General features: G+C 51.9%; 2 protein-coding genes across 2 annotated transcripts in view; one reads left to right on the top strand and one right to left on the bottom strand.

The window, feature by feature from the left end:
- Positions 1 to 6,652, bottom strand: part of FKBP6 (FKBP prolyl isomerase 6) — a 46,221-nt gene extending 39,569 nt beyond the window's left edge. Inside the window, exons 1-4 of the mRNA XM_024210921.2 lie at positions 6,581 to 6,652; positions 5,571 to 5,688; positions 1,994 to 2,083; positions 275 to 477 (exon numbers count right to left, since the gene is read on the bottom strand). Of these exons, the coding sequence (XP_024066689.2) occupies positions 275 to 477; positions 1,994 to 2,083; positions 5,571 to 5,688; positions 6,581 to 6,652 (483 nt within the window). The remainder of the gene's footprint in view (positions 1 to 274; positions 478 to 1,993; positions 2,084 to 5,570; positions 5,689 to 6,580) is intronic.
- Positions 6,653 to 13,651: 6,999 nt separating this feature from the next.
- TRIM50 (tripartite motif containing 50) lies at positions 13,652 to 21,789 on the top strand. Its single transcript, XM_026658415.1, has 6 exons — positions 13,652 to 14,056; positions 17,971 to 18,066; positions 19,322 to 19,552; positions 20,118 to 20,140; positions 20,662 to 20,786; positions 21,179 to 21,789. The coding sequence occupies exons 1-6, from the start codon at positions 13,652 to 13,654 to the stop codon at positions 21,787 to 21,789; spliced, it is 1,491 nt and encodes a 496-aa protein (XP_026514200.1).
- The last annotated feature ends 4,319 nt before the right edge of the window (positions 21,790 to 26,108 follow it).

Raw genomic sequence — 26,108 nt, 5'->3', positions numbered from 1 at the left:
GCCTGGAACATGGGGCACTGCAAGGAGCGAGATATGGTGCAGTGTGGTGCAAGCTGTCGTTTTACAAGTACGTAGGTAGAGGCATGAACAAGGACATCAAGCCCCTTCACAAAAATGTACTACAGGTGCTATTCGCCGGAAGCTATTTTGAACAAGAGTATCGGACATCATCCTATTACTGCAGCAACGGGCATACATAACAAGGAAGACAGCAAAGAACAAAGACTTAAAATTCGGTGTGTATGGCTCAAAGCTACTTGTGTAACTAACTCACAGTCGTCAAAACAAAGAATTTGTCACATTCAGCCGAGTCTAGAAAGTCCAGAAGCTCCATCTCAAACAAGACTGTGGCATTAGGGGGAATCAAAGGAGGACAGCCCAATGCCCCATAGGCATAACTTGGTGTGAAGAGAAATCTTGACGACTCTCCTTTCTTCATGGTCAGTAGGCCAACCTCCATGCCCTGAAGTGTGATCTCTGGCAAAACAAGAAGTGGAATTTTTAAGAAGTGGGCCTCAAAATCCTTAACCTGAAGGACCGATGTCTCTTAAAACCTGGTTTGCAAGCTTTAGCTTTTCCAATTATCAGCATTTAGGACTGCCAATTCTTAACCAGCAATGGCAATTTTATACACATCCAGCAGCACAGCATGCACCCTGGATCACAAAAATGATCCCCCCATATTCCAGGAGCCTGGCAGACACCAGTATTCAGTCTCAATGTTGATAAATGCAAAGTAATGCACATTGGAAAACATAATCCCAACTATACTTATAAAATGATGGGGTCTAAATTAGCTGTTACGACTCAAGAAAGATCTTGGAGTCATGGTGGATAGTTCTCTGAAAACATCCGCTCAGTGTGCAGCGGCAGTCAAAAAAGCAAACAGAATGTTGGGAAGCATTAAGAAAGGGATAGATAATAAGACAGAAAATATCACATTTCCTCTATATAAATCCATGGTTCGCCCACATCTTGAATACTGTGTGCAAATGTGGTCGCCCCATCTCAAAAAAAGATATAATGGAATTGAAAAAGGTTCAGAAAAGGTCAACAAAAATGATTAGGGGGTTGGGAACGGCTTCCGTATGAGCAGCAATTAATAAGACTGGGACTTTCCAGCTTGGAAAAGAGACGACTAAGGGGGGATATGATAGAGGTCTATAAAATCACAACTGGTGTGGAGAAAGTACATAAGGAAGTGTTATTTACTCCTTCTCATAATACAAGAACTAGGGGTCACCAAATGAAATTTAAAGGCAGCAGGTTTAAAACAAACAAAAGGAAGTATTTTTTCACACGCAGCACAGTCAACCTGTGGAACCCCTTGCCAGAGGGTGTTGTGAAGGAAAAGATTATAACAGGGTTCAAAAAAGAACTAGATAAGTTCATGGAGGATAGGTCCATCAATGGCTATTAGCCAGGATGGGCAGGGATGGTGTCCCTAGGCCTAGCCTCTGTTTGCCAGAAGCTGGGAATGGGAGACAGGGAATGGATCACTTGACGATTACCTGTTCTGTTCATTCCCTCTGGGGCACCTGGCATTGGCTGCTGTCAGAAGACAGGATATTGGGCTAGATGGACCTTTGGTCTGACCCAATATGGCCGTTCTTATGTTCTCTGCCTCCAGCTTTGGAATGTAAAGAGTGTTTAAAATATAGCATAAGCTGCAAGGCTCATGTGTTAAGCAAAATACAGCCAAATTCTACAACTCACAGGTAGCTTACATTGTCCCCTCTGGACCCATTTCCAGGAGGGGAAAACAGCTCTCAGTCATCCCTTCCCCCACGCCTGGAAGCAGGAGGCAAAGGCGCATTGGTAGCTTGTAATCCCACAAACCGTAATGCCAACCCTTAGAACATATGACATTATGAAAGCACAAAACCTCTACCAGGCTTTAAGGTATTAACACAGCCAGAGCCAGAGGGCTGTAGAAGGGGCAGGGTCCTTATAGCCTTGTACCTTCAGTACTAGTTCTTCAGTCTCGATTTACCTTCTCCAAGTTTCATCAGCCTAGGATTCCTCCTGTACCAGTTTGTGTCAAAGGGCTTATCCACGTATTCCAGGTACCCAGAATATTTCACTGCAAGAGTTCCAATGCAAAGGGAGAAGGGCAGGAGATGTTAGAGAACTTAAGTTACAAAATACTCAAGAAAACTGTCACTTCTTTGGTGATACAACTGCTAACCACTCACACTCTGTACAGTTCTTTTGTTCTGCTTTTCCATGGGCTGCCAAACAGCAGAGGGAGCACAGACTACTCACTCCAGGATATCTCTGCCATCAAATAAGTAGTACAGTGTCAATTTCATTCAACACTGCCTACAACTTTTTACAATACAATACAACTCTGTCTACCAGTTTGTCATTTTCTATCTAGCAAAAATGTGTGTGATTTAAAAATGTGTATGAATTTAGTACTGGGAAAAGAAGGACAGATGGAGAGTTCTAGAAACACAAATCCTTGATCTATCGGCAGAACAGATATAGCACATTCAGCAACAGCTGACACAAAGGAACCAACTCTCAGGGTTGGGCCCCTTACTCAGAGCTCTGCTGAGATTGTCTCCTATTCTCATACATACCACGAAGACCGAGAGAGGAACTCAAACTGGAACAAGTGCAGAGAAGGGCTACTGGGATGACCAGAGGAATGGAAAACCTACCTTACAAGAGGAGACTCAAGGAGCTTGGCTTGTTTAGCCTATCCAAACTAAGGCTGAGGAAAGATATGATTGCTCTCCATAAATACATCAGAGAGATAAATACCAGGGAGTTAAGTTAAGCACCAATGGGGACACAAGAACAAAGCACATGACTTGATGCTCAGACATCTGCTGGGAAAAAATACAGCAGTGCACAGATTATTGGAGTCAATTTTTTATTTCAGAAGGTGGAGAAAGCTACTAGGAGAGAGGCTGTTCTAGATTTGATTTTGACAAATAGGGAGGAACTGGTTGAGAATTTGAAAGTGGAAGGCAGCTTAAGTGAAAGTAATCATGAAATGATAGAGTTCATGATTCTAAGGAATAGTAGAAGGGAAAACAGCAGAACAAAGATAATGGATTTCAAGAAGGCTGACTAGCAAACTCAGGAAGTTCGTAGGTAAGAGCCCATGGGAAGCAAGTCTAAGGAGAAAAACAGTTGGAGAGTTGGCAGTTTTTCAAAGAGATGTTAAGGACACAAGAGCAAACTATCCCACTGCATAGGAAAAATAGGAAGCATGGCAAGAGACTACCCTGACTTAACCAGGTGATCTGAAACTCAAAAAAGAGTCCTGCACCAGCACTGGCGGAGGTGGGTTTTTTATAGAACTGGGAGAGCCGCGACTACACAGCCACGTTAAAGCGCTGACGTGAAGACATGCCCTTAGTTTAATAAATGTATGGAGGAGATCATCTAAGGAGACTGCCTACAATGGCACACAGCTGATCTGTGACTGCTAAAACAAATATCTCCAATGTCCGGTGATGGGACACTAGATGGGGAGGCTCTGAGTTACCACAGAGAATTCTTTCCCAGGTGTCTGGCTGGTGGGTCTCACCTACATGCTCAGGGTCTAACGGATCGCCATATTTGGGGTCGGGAAGGAATTTTCCCATGGGTCAGATTGGCAGAGACCCTGGGGGGTTCTTGCCTTCTTCTGCAGCGTGGGGCTTGGGTCACTTGGAGGTTTAAACTAATGCAAATGGTGGGTTCTCTGTAACCTGAAGTCTTTAGTCATGATTTGAGGACTTCAGTAACTCAGCCAGAGTTTATGGGTCTATTACAGGGGCGGGTGGGTGAGGTTCTGTAGCCTGCAATGTGCACGAGGTCAGACTTGATGATCAGGATGGTCCCCTCTGGTTTTCAATCTATGAGTCATGTCACAAAAGGCAAACCACCATCAAACTGAAACAGCTTTCAGCCAATACTGATCTAGGCTCAATCTAGCAGTGAAATGCTTCCTGCGTTTCTTAAAAATCAACATGCCTCTTCATTTAATCTATTGTACACCGCATTTTGATGACAGCACTTGGAACAGAACCTGTTAACTTGTAACTCCCTCTGATTGTCAGCTTCTGGGACAGCAAACAAAAGCTACAAGCAATACTAGAAGATACTCTCCAGCCAATAAACGTCAACTTTCAGTCAAATTTGAGCCTAAACTCTTCCACAATGTACTTTATAAAGAGTAGTCATCTCAGGTTCACAAGTGTAGTACTTCTGGACAGCCACAAATACTCGCCAAAAGTACAGATCCTGCAATGAGAGTGAGACCAACATGTGCAGATCTCATTGCAGGGCTGGGATCAGCTGACTGAACATGAACCTAATTGAAACCTACAGCTTTCACAAAAGAGGTGGGATTCCTTTTACAGATTTCCTTAAGCAATACAACCCATATTTTACTGAGACTGATTTTTTGAAGTAAGCAGCTTAAGAACAGCCTAAACCAGCAGTCCTGAACAAGACATTCTTAAATAAAAATCAAGCACATACGGCAGGGCATATTGCTCTCTATAGCAAATTACAACCTAAACCTCCCCAACTGCAACTTGAGACCATTACTCCTTGTTCTGTCATCAGGTACCACTGAGAACAGTCTAGATCTTTGGCATCTCCTGGGAGTCTGCGATAAAACTGAATTCAGATTTGTATATTGTAAGTGTTCAGAGACATGAAGGGGCCTAGAGAATCCTAGAACAAACCTGATGCATCACCAACTACCTCCACTTATTCACATGTGTGGCAGAGAAGCACAGTCACCTAGGGCTAGGACAAGATTTCTCAACCCGTGGGCTGCAACCCAAAATTGGTTACCAGAACATTTCAAAGAGTCATGCGGCAACTCTTGTGGCTTTGGTCCCCTGGGGCTGCTCAGCTCCCCGCTCTGGGCATTGCCAACTCTGGGGTTGCAGTGCCACTCTGGTTTGACCCAGATGCCCCTCCATCATAATAGGAGACTGGCCGGGACAAGTTTGAGTGGCACTACAACCCCATGTACCAGGTTGCAACACCACTCCCACAAACGTGGCCCAGCCAGCCAGGGCCACACCTGAGTGGCACTGCAACCCTGGAGGTTGCAACGTCCAAAGCAGGGAGCCGAACCCAGCCAGCCCTGTGGCACCAGAGCTGCAGGAGCCACCACTGCAGGATGAATGCGAGGTAGGCTCTGGAACCCACCCCCAGGGCTTCCCCTTGGGGCAGGATCCAACACCCCCCACCAGCCTATTTACTGTATTGCGACAGGCCATCAACAATTACAGATGGGTCCTGAGCCCAAAAAGGCTGAGAACCAGTGGTCTACAACAGTGGTTTTCAACCTTTTTTCACTGTGGATCCCTAAAAAATTTCAAATGGAGGTGCAGACCCCTTTGGAAATCTTAGGCACAGCCTGCAGACGTTGGGTCTGTCCGTACACCACAGGTTGAAAACCACTGGTCTAGAATACCAGCCACTAAGCAAAAGTCAAAGTTGTAAAGTGGACGTGGGCAGAAACATTCACTTAGTATAAAAACAAAAACAAACACAGACATGCTCTTTGGTAGATAACCCCAGTAAAAGGCCTCCAACGAGACCGGTTTTACCTAACACAGAAGCATCCTGGGGCACAATTTCTCCAGCGCCAGCACGGATAACCTCCTTTAACACCCCTCGATCACCAGTAATATCCTGCATGCGTTGGCCCAACCGCTGGTAAGGAGACTATGAATGGTGGAAAAAGAATGAGGCCACTTAGTGCATTGTTCAAAACTGATGGCGTCTACATTATTAAATGAAGCTGTCGCAGCTGTAACTAGTTAGAGGGTCTCCGCTCTGAAGGACCCTAAGCACTGTGCTGAAATACTGCAGGATATGCACAATCCTGCCTCACAGCTGTACTGGGACGGAAGCATCTCATGCTCCAGACCACGGGCAGAGGTCACGCAGCGGTGACGTTCGTGGATTTCTCACGCGGCAACAAACTTTATTCACGGCCTAAAATTGAAGGCAAACCCCAGATATTAAATGTCTAAGGTGCAGGGTGTATAATGCAGACTAGCTGATTGCAGCATTAAGATTAAATGCGGTACTTAGACTCTTAACTTTAACCCCAGCCATTGCCCCCGGACTCTCTGGGGCTGGCGTTGGAGGGGCGCCCTGGGAGTTCGGTCCCGGCTGCCAAGCACCGGAGTCGCCCCAGATCCCGGCCCAGCGGCCCAGCCACACCGATGGGCTGTGAACACTTCGGCCCGGGCACTAGCACTTTGGCACCACTCCTGTGGTGCGGTTATTACAACGGGCTGGGCCCCGCGGGGGAGAGACGGGGGAATAACCCCGCGTCCCACCCCGGCCGACACGGGCAGCCGCACGGGCTGGCTCGCCGCGGGTTCCAGCCCCGCCAGGGGCACCCGGGGCGGAGCTGAAACACCCGCCAGCAGGGCCCGGCCTGGGACTCGGGGCCCCGGGCCGCGAACCGGGCACAGCGCCCTGCGGCCGGACCCCACGGCGCTGGGAACCGGAGTCACTTCGCCGCCAGCAGGGGGCGCCGAGCCGAGCCGAGCCGAGCCGAGCCGAGCCGAGCCGGGCCGGCTGAGGGGCCCCAGCCCCGCCTCACCGCGCCGCCCCCGGCCCGCGCCTGCAGCCCGTTGAGCTGCTCCCGCGGCCAGCCCCGGCCGCGCCCCGCCATCTCCCGCCGCCGCCTCGCGCCGCCGGCTGCACCGAGCCCCGCCCCACGCGCTCCAAGCCGAGCCCGCCCGTCTGGCTCCAGCCAATCGCGCTCCGAGAACCCTGCCCCTCCCACCACCCCGCCCAAGCACGTGCCCGGTCTTCTGAGGCTCAGGACACCCGGCTCCCCAGCAGCCAATCAAAGATCGGCGCATCACCAGTCTCAACCAATCACACAGAGGAAGCGTTGAGACGTAAGCGCCACCGCCCACCGATGAAGTGAGGCATGCTGGGACATGTAGTTTCCTTAGCGCCCCTCCACCGCCAGCCAGAGTGAGCAGTGCCACGGGGGGGGCAGACCTGCCCTGCCAGGTGCTGTGGGCGGCCCTGGGGCCCCCTGCACCCAGCCGTATCCTGCCCTGCGGGGGGAGGCGCCCCAGTGGGGCTGTGGGGCAGGCTCCATGGGGCAGGCAAGGGTGCTGGGGGAGTTGGCTGCCAGTGGGTGTTAAGCACCCGCTAATTTTTTTTCCATGGGTGCTCCAGCCGCAGGGGCCAACTTTCCAATGTGCCGGGTGGTGCTCGACCCCCGTCCTCACTCCTCCCCGCAGCCTCCTGCACACTGTGACAGGATCAAACACTTCGCAGCATGAGTCTGTAGGAAAGGAGAAGCTAGCCCTGCACCACCAAACTGCGGGAGAGGTGTTGGTGGCGAGCCCTAGTTCTGTTCGCTCTATCTCGCCCCCGCACTGTTGTATCTGAGCACTTCACAAACATTAACACACTCTATCCCTAGAACAGCCCCGTGGAAGGGAAATATTATCATCAACCCATTTTACAGAGAGACCCAAATGATTCACTGAAGGTCACACAGAAACCTAGCAATTGCAAGACCGGATCAGAGCAAAGCAGTCCCTCTCCTCTGACAGTGGCCAGAACTATCTGCTTCAGAGGATGTTGGAAGAACCACCCAGTAGCAGATATGGGATAATCTGACCCACACATTGAGTCTCCTAATCCTTTTTTGTTAGAAAGTGGTTTAAACCCTGAAGCATGAGGTTTAATATGCCATCCAAAATATTCTCATTAACTACCATAAAAGTTCCCCCCCTCCCAAAAAAAAATTCCCATGAAAATGTTTAGGTTTTCTAAACTGTTTTCAGTAAAAGTTTCAATTTTTGGTTAAATATGGGACCAAAAATTGAAAAAAAAAAAGGTTTCTGTTTTTGTAGAAAAACCAGAAAATTTCAATCCAAGTGAAAATGTTTTTTTCATTGAAAAAATGTTTCCATCAACTCTGCCAGTTGGACTGGATCCATGTAAAACCCCGAAACCAATGGTACTTAACCGTTCTAGACGACTGTATCCCTTTCAGGAGGCTGATTTGTCTTGTGTACCCCAAGTTTCACCTCATTTAAAAACTACATGCTTACAAAATCAGACATAAAAGTACAGAAGTGTCACAACCACACTAGTACTGAAAAATTGCCGACTTTCTCATGTTTACCATATGATTATGAAATAAATCGCGACCCCCAGGTTGAGAAACACTGATATAAAACAGTATAAACGACCCATTGTCTGTATGAAATTTTAGTTTGTACTGACTTCGTTAGTGCTTTTTATGTAGCCTGTTGTAAAACTAGGCAACTCTCTAGAGGAGTTGACATACCCCGGGGAAGATCTCTGTGTACCCCCAATGGTACGTGTACCCCTGACTGAGAACCACTGTCCTAAAGGACTTCCTTGGAAGCCATATGCTGACTGAAGTAACCATCTGAATCTCTCTTATCAAGTGTGGAGCTTTCCGCGGCTGGCTATTCAGTCATATGATGTGTGTGTTTACACCTGATTTTCAGTGAGCTCAGGGGGAGTGGAACATGGGGTGTGGTAGGGTGTTAGCATGAGGTAAGCACCATGGATTGGTGCGGGAAGATAGGTAGGCTCTTGTTCTTAGTACTTGTTCTCTCCATGTCTGTGGGCTGTGGTGGGTCTCATCTTTCTGTACGTTTGTGGGCCAGGTTTAAGAAAACAAGGGGGAAAGCTCTCAGTAGGACTTAAAGAAAAGGGAAAGAAGTAGGTGTGACAGGGCGCTCTTGCTTTGCTGCTGTGGAAGCTGTGTGTCCATCATTTGTCACAGTTAGCTGGATTCTGCCCGCCTGAGGGGACTGAACCTTTCTGTCAGTCACAAGCTGAATAAGACCCCTCAAGGTTTGATCTCTTGCCGAGCACCCTGCAGCTCTGAAGGGGCGAGCAGGAGAAGGAAAGAAAGGCTGAGCAGTGGAAGGTGAGTAGTGCTGGCTCTGGGGCTCATTGAGGGCTGTAATGTTTATTTAGAGGAGTTTATTTTGAAAACCCTCCCCAGTCTATGCACTGTGGAGCCATCGGCTACTGAACTTGCTTCATCTGAAGTGTCTTCTCCAGCCTCTCTCCCCACGTCAATACATCAGCCAAGACTGGTCCTTTTTATTTGTGTTTTCAGTCGTTTACTATCTTGTAATTATGTGTTTAGTTTTTGTTTTGGGCTGTGATTATATTTTAATTCTTTGGGCACTGTCCCAAGCACAATCTCTCTGGGCATTTGTCCTGCGCTCTTTGCATTGGAGTTTGAGTCACGTTGCACGTTTGAAAAGCCAGTACAGGGAAAGGTTTCTGTATACGTCTCCCCATTTCCCCTTTGGTCTGCATGACTTGTTGTGGGAAGATGAGATCATGGAAATGAGTCTGACAGTCCCACTTAGATCTGAAGGAGGGTGGTGGTCCTCCTGGTTTCTTTAGGCAATGACCTTCCTTAGTGAGCATGCCCTCAATGAGAATGACTTCACGGTAGTGGCTAGTCCTTTGCAAAGCTCCCATCTCCTTACCAACATTACCTCCAGCTTGGCTGGGTTTGGCTTGAGCCCGCTGCTTTTTGTCTAAGTGCTGAGGTCCTCCAAGCATTGAGAGATCTGGGAGAGGGTGCCGTTCACATTAGCTGGAAAGCGCCGTGCTTCATGTTGTGTGTGTAGTGCTGGCATTTGAGCCCAAGGGATTCACAATCCCCAGTTCCTGTGCCCAGGAGCACAACAGAGAAACTTAATTGACATAATCTTTCCTAGCTGCCTCCTACAGCGGTTAAGCAGGATGGGAGAGAGGATGGATCACTGTGGAACTTTACAGGGGAGGCAGAGAAGCTGGTGCCCATCACAGCTCTCTGGCTCTGGTCCAAGCAGAATGATTGTAGCTACCTCAGTGCCTTCCCACAAACCTCAGCTTATGCCCCCAAGGCAGGACATCAGCATTTCATTGATTAAGGGTATGTCTACACTACAGGATTAATCCGAATTTAGATAATTCGAATTTGGGAAACAGGTTGTATAAATTTGATTGTGCGCGGCCACACTAAGCACATTAATTCGGTTTTTAACCACATTAATTCGGTGGTGTGCGGCCACACTACCCCATTACTTTAACCACAGTAATTCGGTGGTGTGCGGCCACACTAACCCTAATTCGAATTAACAAAATCGATTTAGGCGCTACTCCGCTCGTCGAGGTGGAGTACAGAAATCGATTTTAAGTGCCCTTTAATTCGAATTAACTGGCTCTGTAGTGTGGACGGGTGAAGGGTTAATTCGGATTAACGCAGCTAAATCCGAATTAAAGTCGTAGTGTAGACCAGGCCTGACACTGAATGACATGAAGAGATCCTGCACTATGAGAATGGATATATGGCTCGTGTTCATGGCCATTTCTGTTCTTTCTCCTGACCTGAAGCGTGATTGGGAAGGCCCAGAGTATTGGAAGTATCCAGGTGGAGTTAACAGAGAGCCTTGATGAGCTTCTCACTTAGCCTCCTCAGAAGTGAAAGCACAGCTAGTGGGTGGTGCAGGAAACGCGGGCAGCATGGAGTGTTTCCCAAGTTCTGGCTGGACTAGGACATGCTTAAAGGAGGTGCTGTCAGTCTCAGTTGGAAGGGGCCCCATGAGCTCTCCATGCTTTCACTAGCCAAGGAGAAGGATCAATCATAGGTGGTGCATGGATTTTCTGCAGTGTTTCTAGGACTTCCAGCTGAGGGATGGTCCAAACTCGGAGGGAGGATGTTATGTTATTGCTCCAATGTCTATGTCTGGAGAGGTCATCCCAGATGTGGGGGAATCATTTCTGAGATCAGGCTGATTACATCCTGCAGCCCAGAATCTCTTGCTGCCAGGAGCGTGGAGCCGTTCTGGGTTGGCAGAGTGATTCTTGCTCCAGAAATGTTCATTGGGGTTTAGCTTAGGGGCAGGGGTGCCATGGCAGAGGAGATGGAGGATATTGCCAAGGATCCACATGACCCAGCTTTTAAACAGTCTCTTGGAGGAACCTCTTCAGCCCAAAGGATCCCACTCCTCCTTCAGGGTTGGCCACACAGCCTCACCACCTCCAAGACCGAGCCCCTGGGCTCCAGCACTGCTGTTTCAGACCATGAGCTGTGTCCAGCAAGTCCTATTGAGATACACTCTATATGCTCTTCAAGGACTACTGCACTTCAGCAGGTATTTGCAGCGACACCAGGCAGCATTTTCTAAACAGAGTAGGGTTTATTAGTCATCTGGAACGCAGCACTGGGAGCCCTTAGGTTAGCACAGAGAAATCAAGGTTAAGACATAGTCCATCTGGCCAGGCCAGAGCAATCCACCAGCCATGCTGCTCCAGACTTCATTTCATGCTCTCAGTCCCTTTGCCCGTCCACAGGACGAGCAGCCCAGCCTCTCCCAAAAGTGACTCTTTATTCCCTGCCTGGTACCTCTCTGTCCTTCTTCCCTGCTGAGGGGGTGTGTGGGGGAACCTCCTTCCTCTTGGTCATTGGTTGCTAGGTGTGAATGAAGGTTTCCCATTGTCTTCTCAGATTTTCCACTGATACGGATCAGCCTCAGCCAGTCCTTTAATGATCCATTAAGTCTATCCCGGACAGCAGGTGACACACACACCTCATGTCTCCTGCGCTGCCCCAGGAGCAGACTTAACCCTGTAGCTCCCATTGGATAGCAATGCAAAGTACGGAGGAAACTGAGGCACACACAAGATTCATAAAAATATTACAGAAAATTCCCATTTCGTCACAGGCCTCTTGGCCTTTTTCATGGCCAAGGCACTGCTTGTAAGAATTCCATGCGCCTGAGTCTCTGCGTTTACTCACGTGTTAAGTTTCTTTCCCTCCAGCTGCTTCTGTTGCAGGTCATGGGAGAACCATAGAGATGTATGGAAGTGAAGAGGGAAGCATTCGTGGGCCAGAGGGGCAGTGACAATGCTTAGCAAGTGGTTGTAGTCCTTCAGGGAACTCTGTACATTCAATCATTGTTATTAAACTAAAGTCAATTGTAGATTTATTAGAAGTTTTCCAGCGAGATGGTGCATGTGCATATCCCTTAAATACCCTGAAACATCACAGCATCTAAAGGGAAATCCTCCACCCAGGCCTGACTCAAGAAGGGAGTGGGTGTGAGTCTCAAACCTGGATTTCGCAGCTTTGCTTCAGTATCGGATTGGAACAATTTACCTAGGGTCCTGATGGATTCTCCATCACTGACAATTTGTGAATCCAGACGGGATGTTTTTCTAACAGCTCTGCTCTAGGAAGGATTGTGGGGCAGGTCTCTGGCCTGTGCTCCAGGAGATCAGACTGGATGATCACAATGGTCTCTTGGGGCTATAGAGCTATGAATCAATGGGTTTTTTCTCAGAGGATTTCTGTGAGTGGTTGTTCTATAGTCCTGTCTCCTGAGCGTCGACTCTTTATTTGATTGATTCCTCCATTCATTTTGCTATTTCACATGCATTAATTCCAGGCCTCCTAACCATGGGCAGCGGGTATCATAGGCTGGGGGAGGCTGAACCTCCCCAAACAGCATCGTGTGGCTCCGCCCACACTCCGCCCCCAGAAATGCCTGTGAGTTTCTGCTCTTTCACGGCCAGGCTGGGGCTGGGCTCGACGGCCTCCTTCCGGGACTTGGGGAGGCCAGGGCTGGTACCCGCCTGGTGCTGCGTGGCTGGGGTCAGGGGCCCTGCGGCTGCGCCGCCTGCTCCATGCTTCAGTGTAGGGGTTGAGGGCACTGTAGCAGCGCCACCCGCCCGGTGCTGGGGGTTGGGGACGGGGGTGCTGGCCTGGGTGGGGGGGCAGTGGCTGCAGTGGGGCTCTGCTGCTCTGGGCTCCAGCGGGGAAGGGGGAGGAAGGAGAGGGGCAGGGCCTGGGGCAGAAGGGGAGGGGCCTTGGGCAGAAAGGGAAGGGAAGGGGCTAGCCTCCCGCAACTGCCAGTTGACCCGCCGCCCATGCTCCTAACGCATGTTACCATGAGCACAGGGGACTGGACTAAACAACCTCTCCGGGTCCCTTCCAGTCCTACCCTTCTATGAGTCAATGATTCTATGTACAGTATTTGAGACAAGGATTCAACAGAGACATAGAAATGAGCCCAGTGCCAACGAAGACGTGTCCCCGCTGTCAGGGAACACCCCACTCCACTCCCCCTCTATCCCGTCTGGGGAAACAGATCGGCCTTGCAGCTAGTCATCAAATACGGGCTCCGGCCAGCCCAGAGGGGAAATAAGCGCAGTCTATGCCCTCTTATCGAGAACAGCCCTATTCTGTGTCAATGGGGCAGCTGAGCACAGCTGTCCTGCGATCACACCAGCAGCGGGGCAGGATCTCAAAGGTCAGCAGGGCCCAAACCATTCCCAGTTTCATAGGTTAAACCAATACCTAACACCCCACACAGAAGCTAGTGGGCAGCCAGGGTGGATCACAAGCACCACTGGAATGTGCTCCCTGTGGAGGGATCTCCAGTCCTAGGTGGACAGATGTGTTTGGAGGTTTATTCAGTTAAACACCCCAGAGGGATGTGCTCCTCCTAAGCTCCTCAGCCGGTGGGTGACAGATTTCCACTGGAGGCATCCTGCTTGTTACATTAGGAACTGTTCTCATTAACTCTGTGTTTTCCAGCCCAGGTGCTCTTCCTCCAAGCCTGGACCAAGCCACCGTGCCGGGACAGACGCCTGTTGCAGGATGGCTCGGAAGATGAGTGTCTGTGAGCTGGAGGACCAGCTGCTCTGCCCCATCTGCCTGGAGCTCTTAAAGGAGCCCCTGATGCTCCAGTGCGGGCACTCCTTCTGCAAGTCCTGCGTGGGGTCCCTCGTGTGCAACCTGGACCAGCAGCTCCTGTGCCCCGTGTGCCGCCAAGCTGTGGACTGCAGCACCTTGCTGCCCAACGTCACGCTGGCCTGCGTCATCGACGCGCTGCGGACCATGGGCGAGTCAGATCCCAACCAGGAGTCCTGCCCTGTCCACCACAACCCCCTCAGCCTCTTCTGTGAGCAGGACCAAGAGGTGATCTGCGGGCTGTGCGGCATCATTGGGGCTCACCATCAGCATAAGATCATGCCTGTCTCTACCGTATACAGCCGGATGAAGGTAAGAGCCCGGGCAGCTGGTCATGGGCACTGGCTGCGTCACGGCACCTGCTAGGGAAAGACACAGGTGATAAAAGCACAGCCAATGGAGCACCCCTGATTGGATTGCCAGACCTGCTGTGGGGGTGAGAGAGGGACAAGAGCTCTGGCACAGGTAGTTGAAATAAATCCTGAGCCCGGCGTGGGAACTGGGAGCACACCAAGACGGGGTATCGGGCTCGCTGGGGTTTGTCCCGCAGCCACAGTAACCCACGGGGTCTGTGCACTGCCGTCAGGCGGTGTGGCTGCAGCACGAGTAGGCGTGATCAAAGCTAGCTCGGATAACAATAGTAATGACACAGACAGTTGCATGGGCTAGCCCTGCCCATACAGGACCCCGCAGTGCTGCCAAGGGTTCACTGCTATTCTTACTCAAACTAGCTTTCACCTGGCTAGATCTGAGCCGGCTCGGCTGCGCCTCAGTCCCACACGCACCCTCGGCGTGAGGCCTCATATCCCATCATCAGTGTGTCCCTGGACCCATCCTGCGTTGAGGCTCAAGTGAGCTTTGACCCAGTAGCACTGGAGCAGAGACTCCAACCATTGACACTACTATGGGAAGGCTCAATAGGCCAGGGAAAAGCTTCTGCAAACCAATTGCTTAGGCCTCTAATTTATTAGCAGAATCTCTGTGCAGCCCTGAGCTGGACTAGAACCTACCATCCCGTTCGGGATGCCCCAGACTTTGGGGAAAGCGAGACCCTGATCACAGCTCAGGCTCGTCTCTAGTATCAATTAAACATCTCAGAGCCCAGCCTGGAAAAGGCCTCGCAGGCTCTGTGCCTGCTCTGTCTCCATGACTCCAGCGCAGATGTGCTCACTGGATGGCCTAGTGATCCGATTGCAGGGCTGGCTCCTCTATTCCAGCCCCACTGCGGACAGTGACTGGCTCCATCTGTCACCTTGAGCAAATCCTTCAATCTGCTTGGCTTGCTTTCCCGCTCTGGGAACCAGGGATAACAACATTGACCCAGCTCCCCGGGGCTGCAAGGGTTAATGTTTGCCTGCGGGGGGAGTGCAGGAGGCATGGGAGGGCGGGGGTGCTGGAGGTCCTTTCATCTCCACTGTTCAAACCCCTTTGGAAAAGAGTGGGCTGATAAGAGCTGAGATAAGGCAGCAGGGAAGCTGGGCCAGAGCGCTCTGCTAGGCTAGGCTGCAGGGCAAACAATGGGCTCCGAGCTGTTGATGTAACCAGCACCCAGCAGATCATGTGGCAGCCAGTACATGGAAACGCACAGCCTCAGCCCCTGCTCCCTTCCGCTCCTGACACCAGATAGGGGGTGGGAGGCAAGAGAAGTGTATCCTGCCCAGAGTTTGGTCCTTGGGGAGTTCAGAAGTGGGGTGTGTCTGGGCTGCGACAGAACTAGAACCTTGACTAGGGCCAACTCTCCTCTCCCTTACTCTGGTAGCGGCTCCAGTTCAGGACCCTGAATGTGCTGAACTGGGATACATGCTTCAAGGCTTTTCTGGATCCCGGCTGCTCACCCCAGTGAAAATGAGGAATAATAACCAGCATCGGTGCAGAGCGCAGGGAAGGAGTTATTGCAAAAGAACCCACTCACTGGTGGCATTTGAATCAGTGTCATGGTGTTCACTCTGGCTACACCCCCAAATCTTTCTCCGCCAGATCACACAGAAAGGGCAGTGAGCAATGGCCACAGATCAGGTTAGAGGAAGGACACGGTGATTCATGCTATGTTTGTTTTGAACTTTATTAATAGTTTGGAACGGGGATTAACACTCACACTAAACAAATTGCAAATCAGAGTGAGATAATGGGCCTGCCTACACTGATACAATCATAACACAGTAGGACTGGAAGCGGCCTCAGGAGGTCATCTAGCCCTTCCCCCTGCTCTGAGGCAGGACCAAGTAAACCTAGACCAGCCCTGACCGCTGTTTGCCAGACTTCTTCAAAACCTCCAATGACAGGGATTCCACAACCTCCTTTGGAAGCCAATTCCAGAGCGAACTATCCTTATAGCTAGAAAGGTTTTCCTAATAGCTAACCTAAATCTCCCTTGCTGCAGATTAAGCCCATTTAGGGTGACCAGATGTCCCAATTTTATAGGGTCTTTTTCTTATATAGGCTGCTATTACCCCCCACTCCCTGTCCCGATTTTTCACGTTTGCTGTCTGGTCACCCTAAGCCCATGGCTTCTTGTCCTACCTTCAGTGGACACAGAGAATAATTGATCACTGTCCTCTATAACAGCCCTGTTGTCAGGTCCCCTGTCAGTCTACTTTTCTCAAGACTGAACACACCCAACCTTTTTAACCTTTCCTCAGAGGTCAGGTTCTCTAAATCTCTAATCGTTTTTGTTGCTCTCCTCTGGACTTTGTCCACATCTTTCTTAAAGTGCGGCTCCCAAACCTGGACACAGGACGCCAGCTGAGGCCTCACCAGTGCCGAGTAGAGCAGAACAATTACCGTCAATGTTTTACGTAGGACATTTTTGTTAATACACCCCAGACTTATTTTACCCTTTTTCTCAATTGCATCACATTGGCTTATATTCAATTTGTGGCCCACTGTAACCCCCGATCCTTTTCTGCAGTGCTACCACCCCACCAGTTAGTCCCCGTTATTGTGCTAGACAGAACACTTACCAACTAAAACCATGTTCCATGTTCAGGGTTTGTCTTGGCCAGGAAAAAAGGTGCTTTTAAAATTGAGTTGGGTAACATGATTTGAAACACCACTTACCACCAAGTGTAGACACAGGTTATTAATAGCTTACTATCATGTTAGCTGGTTGTATTGTAACCTAGAATCTTTTCCTAGTCTAGACAGACTCTGTGTAGATAAGTACACCTCTACCCCGATATAACGCAACCCGATATAACACGAATTTGGATATAACGCGGGAAAGCAGCACTCCGGAGCGGCGGGGCTGCGCACTCCAGAGGATCAAAGCAAGTTCAATATAACGCGGTTTCACCTATAATGCGGTAAGATTTTTTGGCTCCTGAGGACAGCGTTATATCGGGGTAGAAGTGTACTGTCGTATTTCACAGCATGTCAGTTGGTCGTGGTTAACTCTGGTGTCCACCCAAAAAAAAAAAAAAAAAGGAATTTGCAAAATAGGGAAATGTGATTGTTCAACCACAACCATTGGCTGGGAGACTCGGGGGCAGGTGTCATACCTGAAACTGCTTTTAACTCATGTTTTTAAACTGATGAGGTTTCAAGCTGACGATGTCCTTTTAAATAGGTAGCTTAACATATTTCTGTTTATGTTGTAAATTGTATCCCATATAACATACAGAACATGCTAAATAGCCCAATGAATGTAGCCCTTGAAACCTAAACTTTTGCATTTCCAGACTCTTAGAGTGTTTGTGCAAACTCAACCTTGCAAGAGTTCTGTGGTTTTTGCATTTGCTATACAACACCAGTTCGCTCACCACTCAAATGCAGCCACCTCTAGGGTGGAATTCAGCAACGGTTTAACAGTGCATAGCAATTTAGATGTCAAATGAGCCCACAGGGAGAATCTTAGATGGCCAGAACATAATTACCCAGTTCTGAATTTGGCCCAGCTGCTAGGGTTAACAATAGCGAGGTAACACACCATTAAAGAGGCCTAGAGGTGAGCTCAGGCAGGATGGAAAAAGAATGATAAATGAATTCCCCATGGAGCCTAGGAGAACGTGGTCTCATCGTGCCCTGTATTCCATGGGGGGAAGCCAGTGATCAAGGGAACATGAAGTATGACTGACCCCAGGAGAGCTAGTTCCCTTCAGGGCCAGGCTGGCCTGCACAGATGGGGGGGTGGGGCCCAGAGCCAAACCCCGTCAGGTGACTGCAACCTGGCTACTCCCTTGGGTGCAATAGAGACTCCCGTCTAACAGGAGGATGTTCTGCCTTCGCAGGAGGAGCTTTCAGTGCTAATAACGGAGGTCCAGCAACACAAGAGGAAGCTGGATGAGCACATCAGCAAGCTGGTTAACAATAAAACCCGGATCGCAGTGAGTGCGGGGAGCTGTGAGAGGAGCCCATGCCTGGGAATCTCCTGGGTCCCACCCCGGGAGCAGCCCCAGTTGCGATTACTGCTCCCGATTGGCTAAGGATTGCACACATCCTATTTGTTGTCTTACGCCGTCTTTCCCACCCCGGCCAGCTTGTTTCTCATCCCCCTGTAATGTCTTGTTTTAGCCTGTAAGCGCCTCAGGGCAGGGACTGTCACTGCTATCTGTTTGTACAGCGCCCTGCACAGTGGACCCTGGCCTGATTGGCCATTAGGCACTCCAGCCATATCAATGTTAAATAATAATAAAATCCCAGAGTGCCCTCTGCCCCACACCGGGAGGGGTTCTCCCATCCCTCCCAGAGTCCCAGCCCACCAATCCACACCATGCCAGAGCCTCCTTGGTTCCATGTCCTCTGCCTGCTGGGCGAGAGGCAAGTGACTAAGTGTCTTGCTTCCCGGGGCTGGGCTAGGCTTACCCGGGCCTGCCCCAGCACAGGGGGAAGGAGTAGATGACCTCCCGAGATCCCTTCCAGCCCTACAGTTTGACGCTTGCTTTCTGTTGCTAGCAGAGGAGGGGGGTTGTTGTTCTTCACAAAGTGTGGTCTAAAAATAGCCCTGCTTTTCAAAGGGGTGAGGGGGCCATCTCTCGCGGCTTTGAACCTCCTGGCAGGCGTACAGTCAGGCTGGGCAAGTCATTGTTCAGAGCTGGTTTGACCCAGTGTCCTTGAAAGTGAGATAACCAGTGTCAAATATCCTGGCCAGAACTAGCTCTCCCACAAGATCAATACTGATAGCTTCAGGGCATGTTTGCCCTGCCAGGGGAAGGCAGCTTCGGGCTGATTTCCATGGTCTAAGCAGTGGGAGTGGCCACAAAATAAGAGCTCAATTTTGTGAAAAAAATAAATGGCAGTTTCTGCATTTGGTTTCATTCTGTTTCGGGACAAAACCAAGGCAAGGAACTTTCAAAAAATGTCACGAAGAAAGAGAGATCCACTGACCCCAGAATAGCCACTAGCCGTTCGCCTGGATCTCCCACATGCAGGTGAGGGATCTAGCCACTGGGCTCTTCTGGAGGGTGTGTGCCCCGCTGTAGAAGGCAGGTGGTCTGCAGTTGGCCCATGGTCTGCACCGGGCATAACACCCTGTAAACCGGTGGAATGACTGAGTTGTGCTAAGCAGGGAGCGGGCAAGGCCACCCCACGCCTTGTCCTGGTATTTTCCTCTGGCTCCTAGAACATGCTGTCCCCCTGCAGAATGAGTCCGACGTCTTCAAGTGGGTGATCCGGAAGGAGTTCCAGGAATTGCACCGATACATTGACGAGGAGAAGGCCAACTTCCTGGGGAGCATTGAGAGGAAGGCTGGCCATCTCATTGCCTCCATTGAGTCCCAGGTCACGCAGACGTCAGACGCCCTGCACAAGCTGCAGGAGATGGAGAGCTCGCTGGAGAAACTCAACAATGAAAGTCAGCTGGATTTCATCCGGGTGAGTCTGTCTGCCAGGGGAATGACCATGGAAACTCTGGAGAGGAGACTGCCCTATACCCCACAAGGCAACCTGGGAAACAGATAGCTGCACCCCATGCACCCTGCGGGGCCAGCAGACAGCCAGATCTCCCCATGTTCCCTCCCTGGGAAGCAGAAAGCCAGATTTCCCCCAGGAGAGGGGAGAGCCAGGTACCTCCATGCCGCCGCCTTGGAGAGCCAAGAGACGGGCACTGTGCCATGCCTGCCCATGGCGGAGTAGCCTAGACAAACTATGGCTCTATGGCACCCTCTCCAGCCTCTCTCCACCTGGCTGTTGATTCCTCCCATCCCTGTGCTCTCAGCCCCATCCTGGCTGCCAGAGACACCCTGTCCCCTGTCTGTGCGGCTTCCACTGACCCTCCCTGCATGGGCGGGAAGCGGAGGTGACAGTGAGAGGAGCCCTTTGCTGGTGCCAGGGTCAGATGGAGAGTGGGTGAGGGTGCTGGCCAGGAATCCTCTGCAGCGTTCCCCGGGGCTGAGGCTGTCAGCGCTAACTCTGCCTTTGTGTGTGTTGTGTTTTACAGAACTACGTCTCATTCCCCTCCAGGTGAGCACTTACCCTCTGCCCTTGGGACCCTCCTTCGAGCCATTGGGCAGCCAGGATGGCTAGAACCCACCAAGGGGAAATGTTTCCTAGGAGTGGTTACGGCGAGGGCCCTTTCGTGGGGGGAGCAGGAGGCATTGAGGGCTTGGCCCCAACTCTAGTGGTGAGCAAGGGCTGTGCCCATGCCAGCTGCGGTTTGCACCCCTTCTCCATGCCAGTGGTGCGGCAGCATCTCCAGTGCTGCTGGGAGCAGCCTGGCAGCGAGGCACCAGGCTTTCTGCTCCCATGGGCTCCACTTTCCTAGAGAGGAGTGACGTAGTGCCCACACCCCCTCCATCTGGCACGGCTTAGTGCCCATGTCCTGGGGGCTGCCGAGCACCCACTGCCCGGCGTCCAGCTCACAGATGGAGGCTAGAGCAGCCAGGGAGACTCTGAGTTCTGCCAGATGTGGGCAACGGGGAGAGAAGCAGGGCCCGTAAATGTTCTCACTAAACCCCACTGCATGGGAGTGTCTTTCCCTCCAGGTCAGAGTTTCTCCCCCAGCACCCAGCTGAAGGGACCTTCAGCGCCATCTCCTTTAAGCCAGGTTTCCACCAAGATGACATCAAGATGACAGTATGGAAACGTCTGCTCCGCAGAGTCCTGCCAGGTACTGCACGGCCCATAGTAAGTCCCCTGCACCGTGCTCAGGGTACGCGTGTACCTACGGTCAAGTGCATATGCTCCCTCTGGCATGCGCCACGCTGTCCGACACACGCAGGGCTGCTCAGGCATGTGCCACGCGAAGCTTTGCATGGGTCACTCTCCTGGCTATGCGAGAGCCTAGACGGGGTGCTGCCTGTGGACAAGACCAGCTCTACTGGATCTGTCCCATTAGGCTGCTCGGGGCTCTCCCAGGGTTCCTTGCACCTGGCCAGGCCTGCCTCTCTGCTCAGGGCTCTCCTGGTCCTAGTCCAACCCACAGCTGCTCAGGGTTCACCTGGGCCCAGCCGCTTGGGTCTCCCGTCCTGTAGTTCTTCTGATTGCCATGTGTTTCCTTAGCCCCAGAGACACTGAAGCTGGACCCGGTGACAGGACACCCTCTGCTGGAGCTGACCAAGGACAACACCGTGGTGCAGAGCAGGCTCCTCTACCAGCGCCGGGGCAGCATCCCTGAGCGCTTTGACTCCAGCAACTGCATCCTCGCCAACAAGGGCTTCTCCTGGGGCAAGCACTACTGGGAGGTGATCGTCGGCACCAAGAGCCACTGGCGCCTGGGCATCATCAAGGGCACGGCCAGCCGCAAGGGCAAGCTGAACAAGTCTCCCGAGCACGGCGTGTGGCTCATCGGCCTGAAGGAAGGAAAGGTCTACGAGGCCTTCAACAACCCCCGCACCGCGCTGCCGCTCACGGCCCGGCCCCAGCGCATCGGCGTCTACCTGCACTACGAGAAGGGCGAACTGACCTTCTACAACGCCGACAGCCCCGACGAGCTCATCCCCATCTACACCTTCCAGGCGGAGTTCCAGGGCAAGCTCTACCCCATCCTCGACATGTGCTGGCACGAGCGGGGCACCAACGCCCTGCCCATTGTGTTGCCCACGCCCGCCATGATTCGACACACACAAGCTCCCGACAGCAGCCTGGACCCACCGGAGCCCACAAAGCTCTAGATCTCCACCCAGAGCCCCCCACCCTCCCCACCCTTTGGGGATTGTCAGAGCTCGCTGAGCTGTGCTGCCCAGCTGGGGAGGGCTTCTAGCTGGTATTGGGCTCTGCCATTCAAGCCTCAGGGTTGGGAAAACAGGATCTTTATCCCTTAAGAGCAGAGATGGGCATGAACCAAACCAGCCTCCCACCCCCACTCTCGGGGGAATTTGGACCTCATTGCTGCCATTTGGACCCATCCCCACGGCTGTTTTCCACCTGTCTCTGCCGCCTATTCCCCATCCAGACTCCTGGGTGCGGCGCCATAATGACTGCTGGGGACTGATGCCTGCGTCTCAGGCTGAGGATCATGCCGGAGCAGCGGGCACAGAGAGAAGTATCCTGCCCCCATGCACATGGCCCCAGCTGTGCAGAATTAGAGAGGATGAAGACAGAATCCAACCAGCCAAGACAGAATTGTCTCCGTCAGTGGTCAGAGCTTTGCATGGAGTGTCAGCTGCTCCTTAAACAAACCTGTTCTCCCTCCCCAACCCGACTGTTCCCCTTATCACAGTGTACCAAGGCCCACATGCATATGTCCTTGTATAGCCCCTAGGATCTCCCAAGTCCACTACTCAACCCTGGCGCCCTTTAGCTCATGCTTTCCAATCAAGAGCCCCGAGTTCATTCCGTCCTTGTGACCTGACGTGGGGCATCACTGCACACCGCTTAGCGGCTGGCTGGCATTAAACAGCCACCCAGCATTAGTATGGGTTGCCTATGTACCCTTGCTAGGGAGGCTTTCCCCAAACATCAGAAATCCACAGTGGGGCAGATCCCCCTGTGTGTCTGCAGGGAGTGAATCCGGTGTGATGGATTAGTTAAGTCTGTACATGTCTAAATCAAACTACAAACACCGCCTTATGAATGCCATTTTGAGTGTAAACGTATCTTCACTGTTGTCTTTTTCTCTGCTTCTTGGACTGGGATTGCTGGAAGTGTTAGCACATGGCTAACACAGAGCAACAAGAGTGGTTAACCTGGTGGTTCTCCCATCAAATGGAAGCACCCTAGGACAGCGAGCAGCCTACTTCCTAGGGGAACCAGAGCTCCCAGGTGGGCTTGTAATCAAGTAATGTATCAACTGACAGGGACTTGAAGCCACTGAGGAGAGTCACCTGATGGGGGGCACTGGGACATTACAAAAGGAAGCCTCTCCCATCAGCAATTTCTGAGAGGCTATCAGGCCCAGAAGGCAAGGCTGTACAGGGGGTGGCAGGTAGGGGAGCGAAGGAAAGGAGGGTCCTGGGACCCTGAACGGAATGATCAAAACCCAAAGAGCTCTGTGAGTGGTGTGAACACTGGGGAAAAAATTCTGCTTGTAGGTTTTTGTTAGTTTCCATAGATCTGTAGATGTCTAGTGCTTTATCTGTGAGTAAAAGGTGATTGATTTAGAAATTCCTTTGTGTCCCTTGTGTTCACTGTCACATAGTCCCTGAAGGGGGAAACAGTCATCCACAGGGTCCCCAACTTCAGAGGAACTCGGGGAACATGCCACAACATCAGTGGGACAAATGGAAGATGCAAGGGCATAGCGAATGACATAATCAGCAGTGTGGCACTGCTCAGACGGAGGATGAAATATGTCACAAGTTTGTCATAGAAATCAGGTGGTGGTGATGGGAATATCCCAGCCTAGATTTTTTCTCCCCACCTCTGATTTCTATGGTAACAAGCTTGTCATGAGTTTCAGTCCCAGCCCTAGGCCTGACATAGAATTGCTTTTACAGAACATTCACAAGTGCTTTTACGCAGCCATTAAGGGGTAAATGATGGGGTGCCACAACTTCCCTGGAGGAAGCTGTTCCATGCTAGATACATCTCACTGTCAGGAAGGTTTTTGTGATATTAAGCCTCAATTCGCCTTCCTTAGTTGTGTCCCATCCTTTCTACATACAGGGCCTTGTGCCACTCTCCATCTTTGGTGTTTGGACTTCAAATCCTCGCAGAGGACGATCATATTTCTCATTTGCGGCATAGCCAAGCTATAAGTATTTATTCTCTCTGACACAGAACGTGCCACCAGCTGAGGCGGAGAGGCTAGGCAGAGACCAGCCTTGAGACTGAGGTTAGTGGGTTAACTCGGCCCAGCACAGTCTACTTGTCCTGTAGAAGGGAGTTTGTTGGGAGAGCTGAGGGAGAGCCAAAGGGGATTAGTGTTTGGAGAGAAGCTAATTAACCTCTCTGTCCTCTTTGCCTCCTCCGTCCTTGCTGCCTGACTTCCCTCAAAGGTGTCTTTGGAGGTGGGAAGGAGGTGGGGACCTCTGCCTGCTGTTCCAGTAGCCACCGTCACCCCTCAGGTGTTGCTGGGGAGAAGCATTAGCCCCCATTTCTGCTGTCTAAATTGAGGCTGCCAGTGTGTGTGAAGCATGTTCGCAGCAGGGCTGGTGGAATGAAATCTGACCCCACCCCACACACTCTTCCTGGGTACTGGGCCTGCCTGGCACTGGGGGACCCCAATCCCCTCTGGGTACATGGGCCTGCCCAACACTGAGGAATACCAGCCCCCCGGGTACCAAACCCCAACCACCACCACCCCAGGTACCTGAGCCTGGCAGCACTGAGGAACCCCAACCCACCCCCCTGGGGTACCTGGACCTGACCAGCACTGAAGGACACCCCCCCCCCCCCCCCCCCCCCGCCCGGGTACCTGGGCCTGCCCAACACTGAGGAATACCAGCCCCCCGGGGTACCTGGGGTGCCCAGGACTGAGGGGTGGGGGGTCCTGACTAACCCAGCCCTTCCCTCTCAGGGCAGTGACTGCTCCCAAGATCCTACCCCCGCCCCAACTCTGAGCATGGGGGCAGGGGCACTGCCCCCAGGGGGCTCTGATCTCCCTCCCTGCCTAGGCAGCTTAGAGAACCCCGTTTCCCCCTCCCCGGCTGCAGCCTCCTGCCCCCCACCCCATGGCTCTGGGCACTGTGTCTGTGTGTGGGGGGGATGACTGCCCCTCACACAGCCACACCCCCCAGCACAGCTTCCCCCCGCTTTCCCCCCTGCTCCATGGGAAGCCTCCCATTGGAGGAGGCTCCTGTCAGTCACTCAGGGCAGCTTCTCCTACTCCTTCCCCAGGTAAGTCCTGCCTTCCTTCCCTGGATTATATACCCCACCCCCCTTATCACAGGGGTGGGGGCAGGCCATGGCGGCTTGCTTCTGCAGGGAGGGGGATTTCACCTCGGTCCAGGGGCTGGAACTGCCAACAGCTGAGCCCGAGTAACTGAGCCACCTGCAGCGTCTCATCTCACCAGAAGGAGCCTGGAAAAAATGGACCCAAATCACAACACAAGAATAGTGCGAATCCTGGCAGCGCTGCTCAGAGTTAATAGGTCCTTCCCTCAACCCCCTGCTGATGCCTTGTGCCCCAGCCCTTTGGTGTGGCAATACCCCTGCACTCTCTCCTTCATGGGGCATCAGTGACCCAGCGGCACAGGTGCACAGTTGTCGCTCATTCTTTAGCTCCCTTATTTCCTGCTTTCCTGGCTCCCCGGCGTGTTCCTGACAAACACAGGCACAGAATATCCATTGGATTTGGATCAACACAAGATTTCGCTGCTCCTGCGGCTGCTGCCACGTTCAGGCTTCAGATACATGGGGAGCTGTAAGGCCAGGCCCAGCCGGCTGGATTTGGGTCACATTATACTCACTAGAGCTCTCTGGGGAAGAGCTGGGGCACCCCCGTTTCAGTCCCAGGGTGATACAAATGTGATCCCCAAAACGTCTTCATGTGGCAGCATCGAACTATGGCTGTGACGCCACGAGATGAAATGTCCTCGAAACCCAGCGCGATGCCGCATGGGAGGGGTCATGCTGTCATCACCACATAGTGGGGAGGAAGTGGCATCAAAATTCCACAGCAATAAGGCAGCAAGACCAGGTGCCAAAATGTCACTCTGCCACGGTGGGATCAACACAGCAAATGCGGAGTCAATACTGTAAACAGCACCCCGAGATCCAGCCAGCACATTCCACCCTGCCTCAGAGCCCGTGAGACTAGAGCCAGGGCAAAGGGTGACAGCGTCGCGACAACAGGAGCTCACAGTATGTGGCCAGCCTGGATTCCAAACCTGACCAAGGCACGCTCCCTAAGGAGGAGGGTAGGGGAACTGGAAAAGGAACAAGTCCCCATTTAAACCCCAGCCCTGCGCACAAGCCTGGAACATGGGTCAGCAGGGCCAGCCTGACTCAGTGGCTCACGTGCTCGATTGCTTTGGCCTAAATCCTAGATGTAGTAGGAAGAGAGCCTGACATACGCCCTTGTATCAGAGGCCTGGTACGAGGCAGGACC

The sequence above is a fragment of the Terrapene carolina genome, unplaced genomic scaffold (assembly GCF_002925995.2).
Source record: "Terrapene carolina triunguis isolate 2854851 unplaced genomic scaffold, T_m_triunguis-2.0 Scaffold440, whole genome shotgun sequence".
In the NCBI taxonomy this organism is placed as follows: Eukaryota; Metazoa; Chordata; order Testudines; family Emydidae; genus Terrapene; species Terrapene triunguis.
Note: the sequence above shows the minus strand (reverse complement) of the source record. Positions and strands in the feature narration are given on the sequence as shown.

Excerpts from the sequence above, each read along its gene's own strand:
- TRIM50 (XM_026658415.1), top strand. The coding sequence starts at position 13,652 with ATGGCTCGGAAGATGAGTGTCTGTGAGCTGGAGGACCAGCTGCTCTGC. Across the intron at positions 18,067-19,321 it reads ACAATAAAACCCGGATCGCA|AATGAGTCCGACGTCTTCAA; the intron begins GTGAGTGCGGGG and ends GTCCCCCTGCAG. Across the intron at positions 20,787-21,178 it reads GCTCCGCAGAGTCCTGCCAG|CCCCAGAGACACTGAAGCTG; the intron begins GTACTGCACGGC and ends GTGTTTCCTTAG.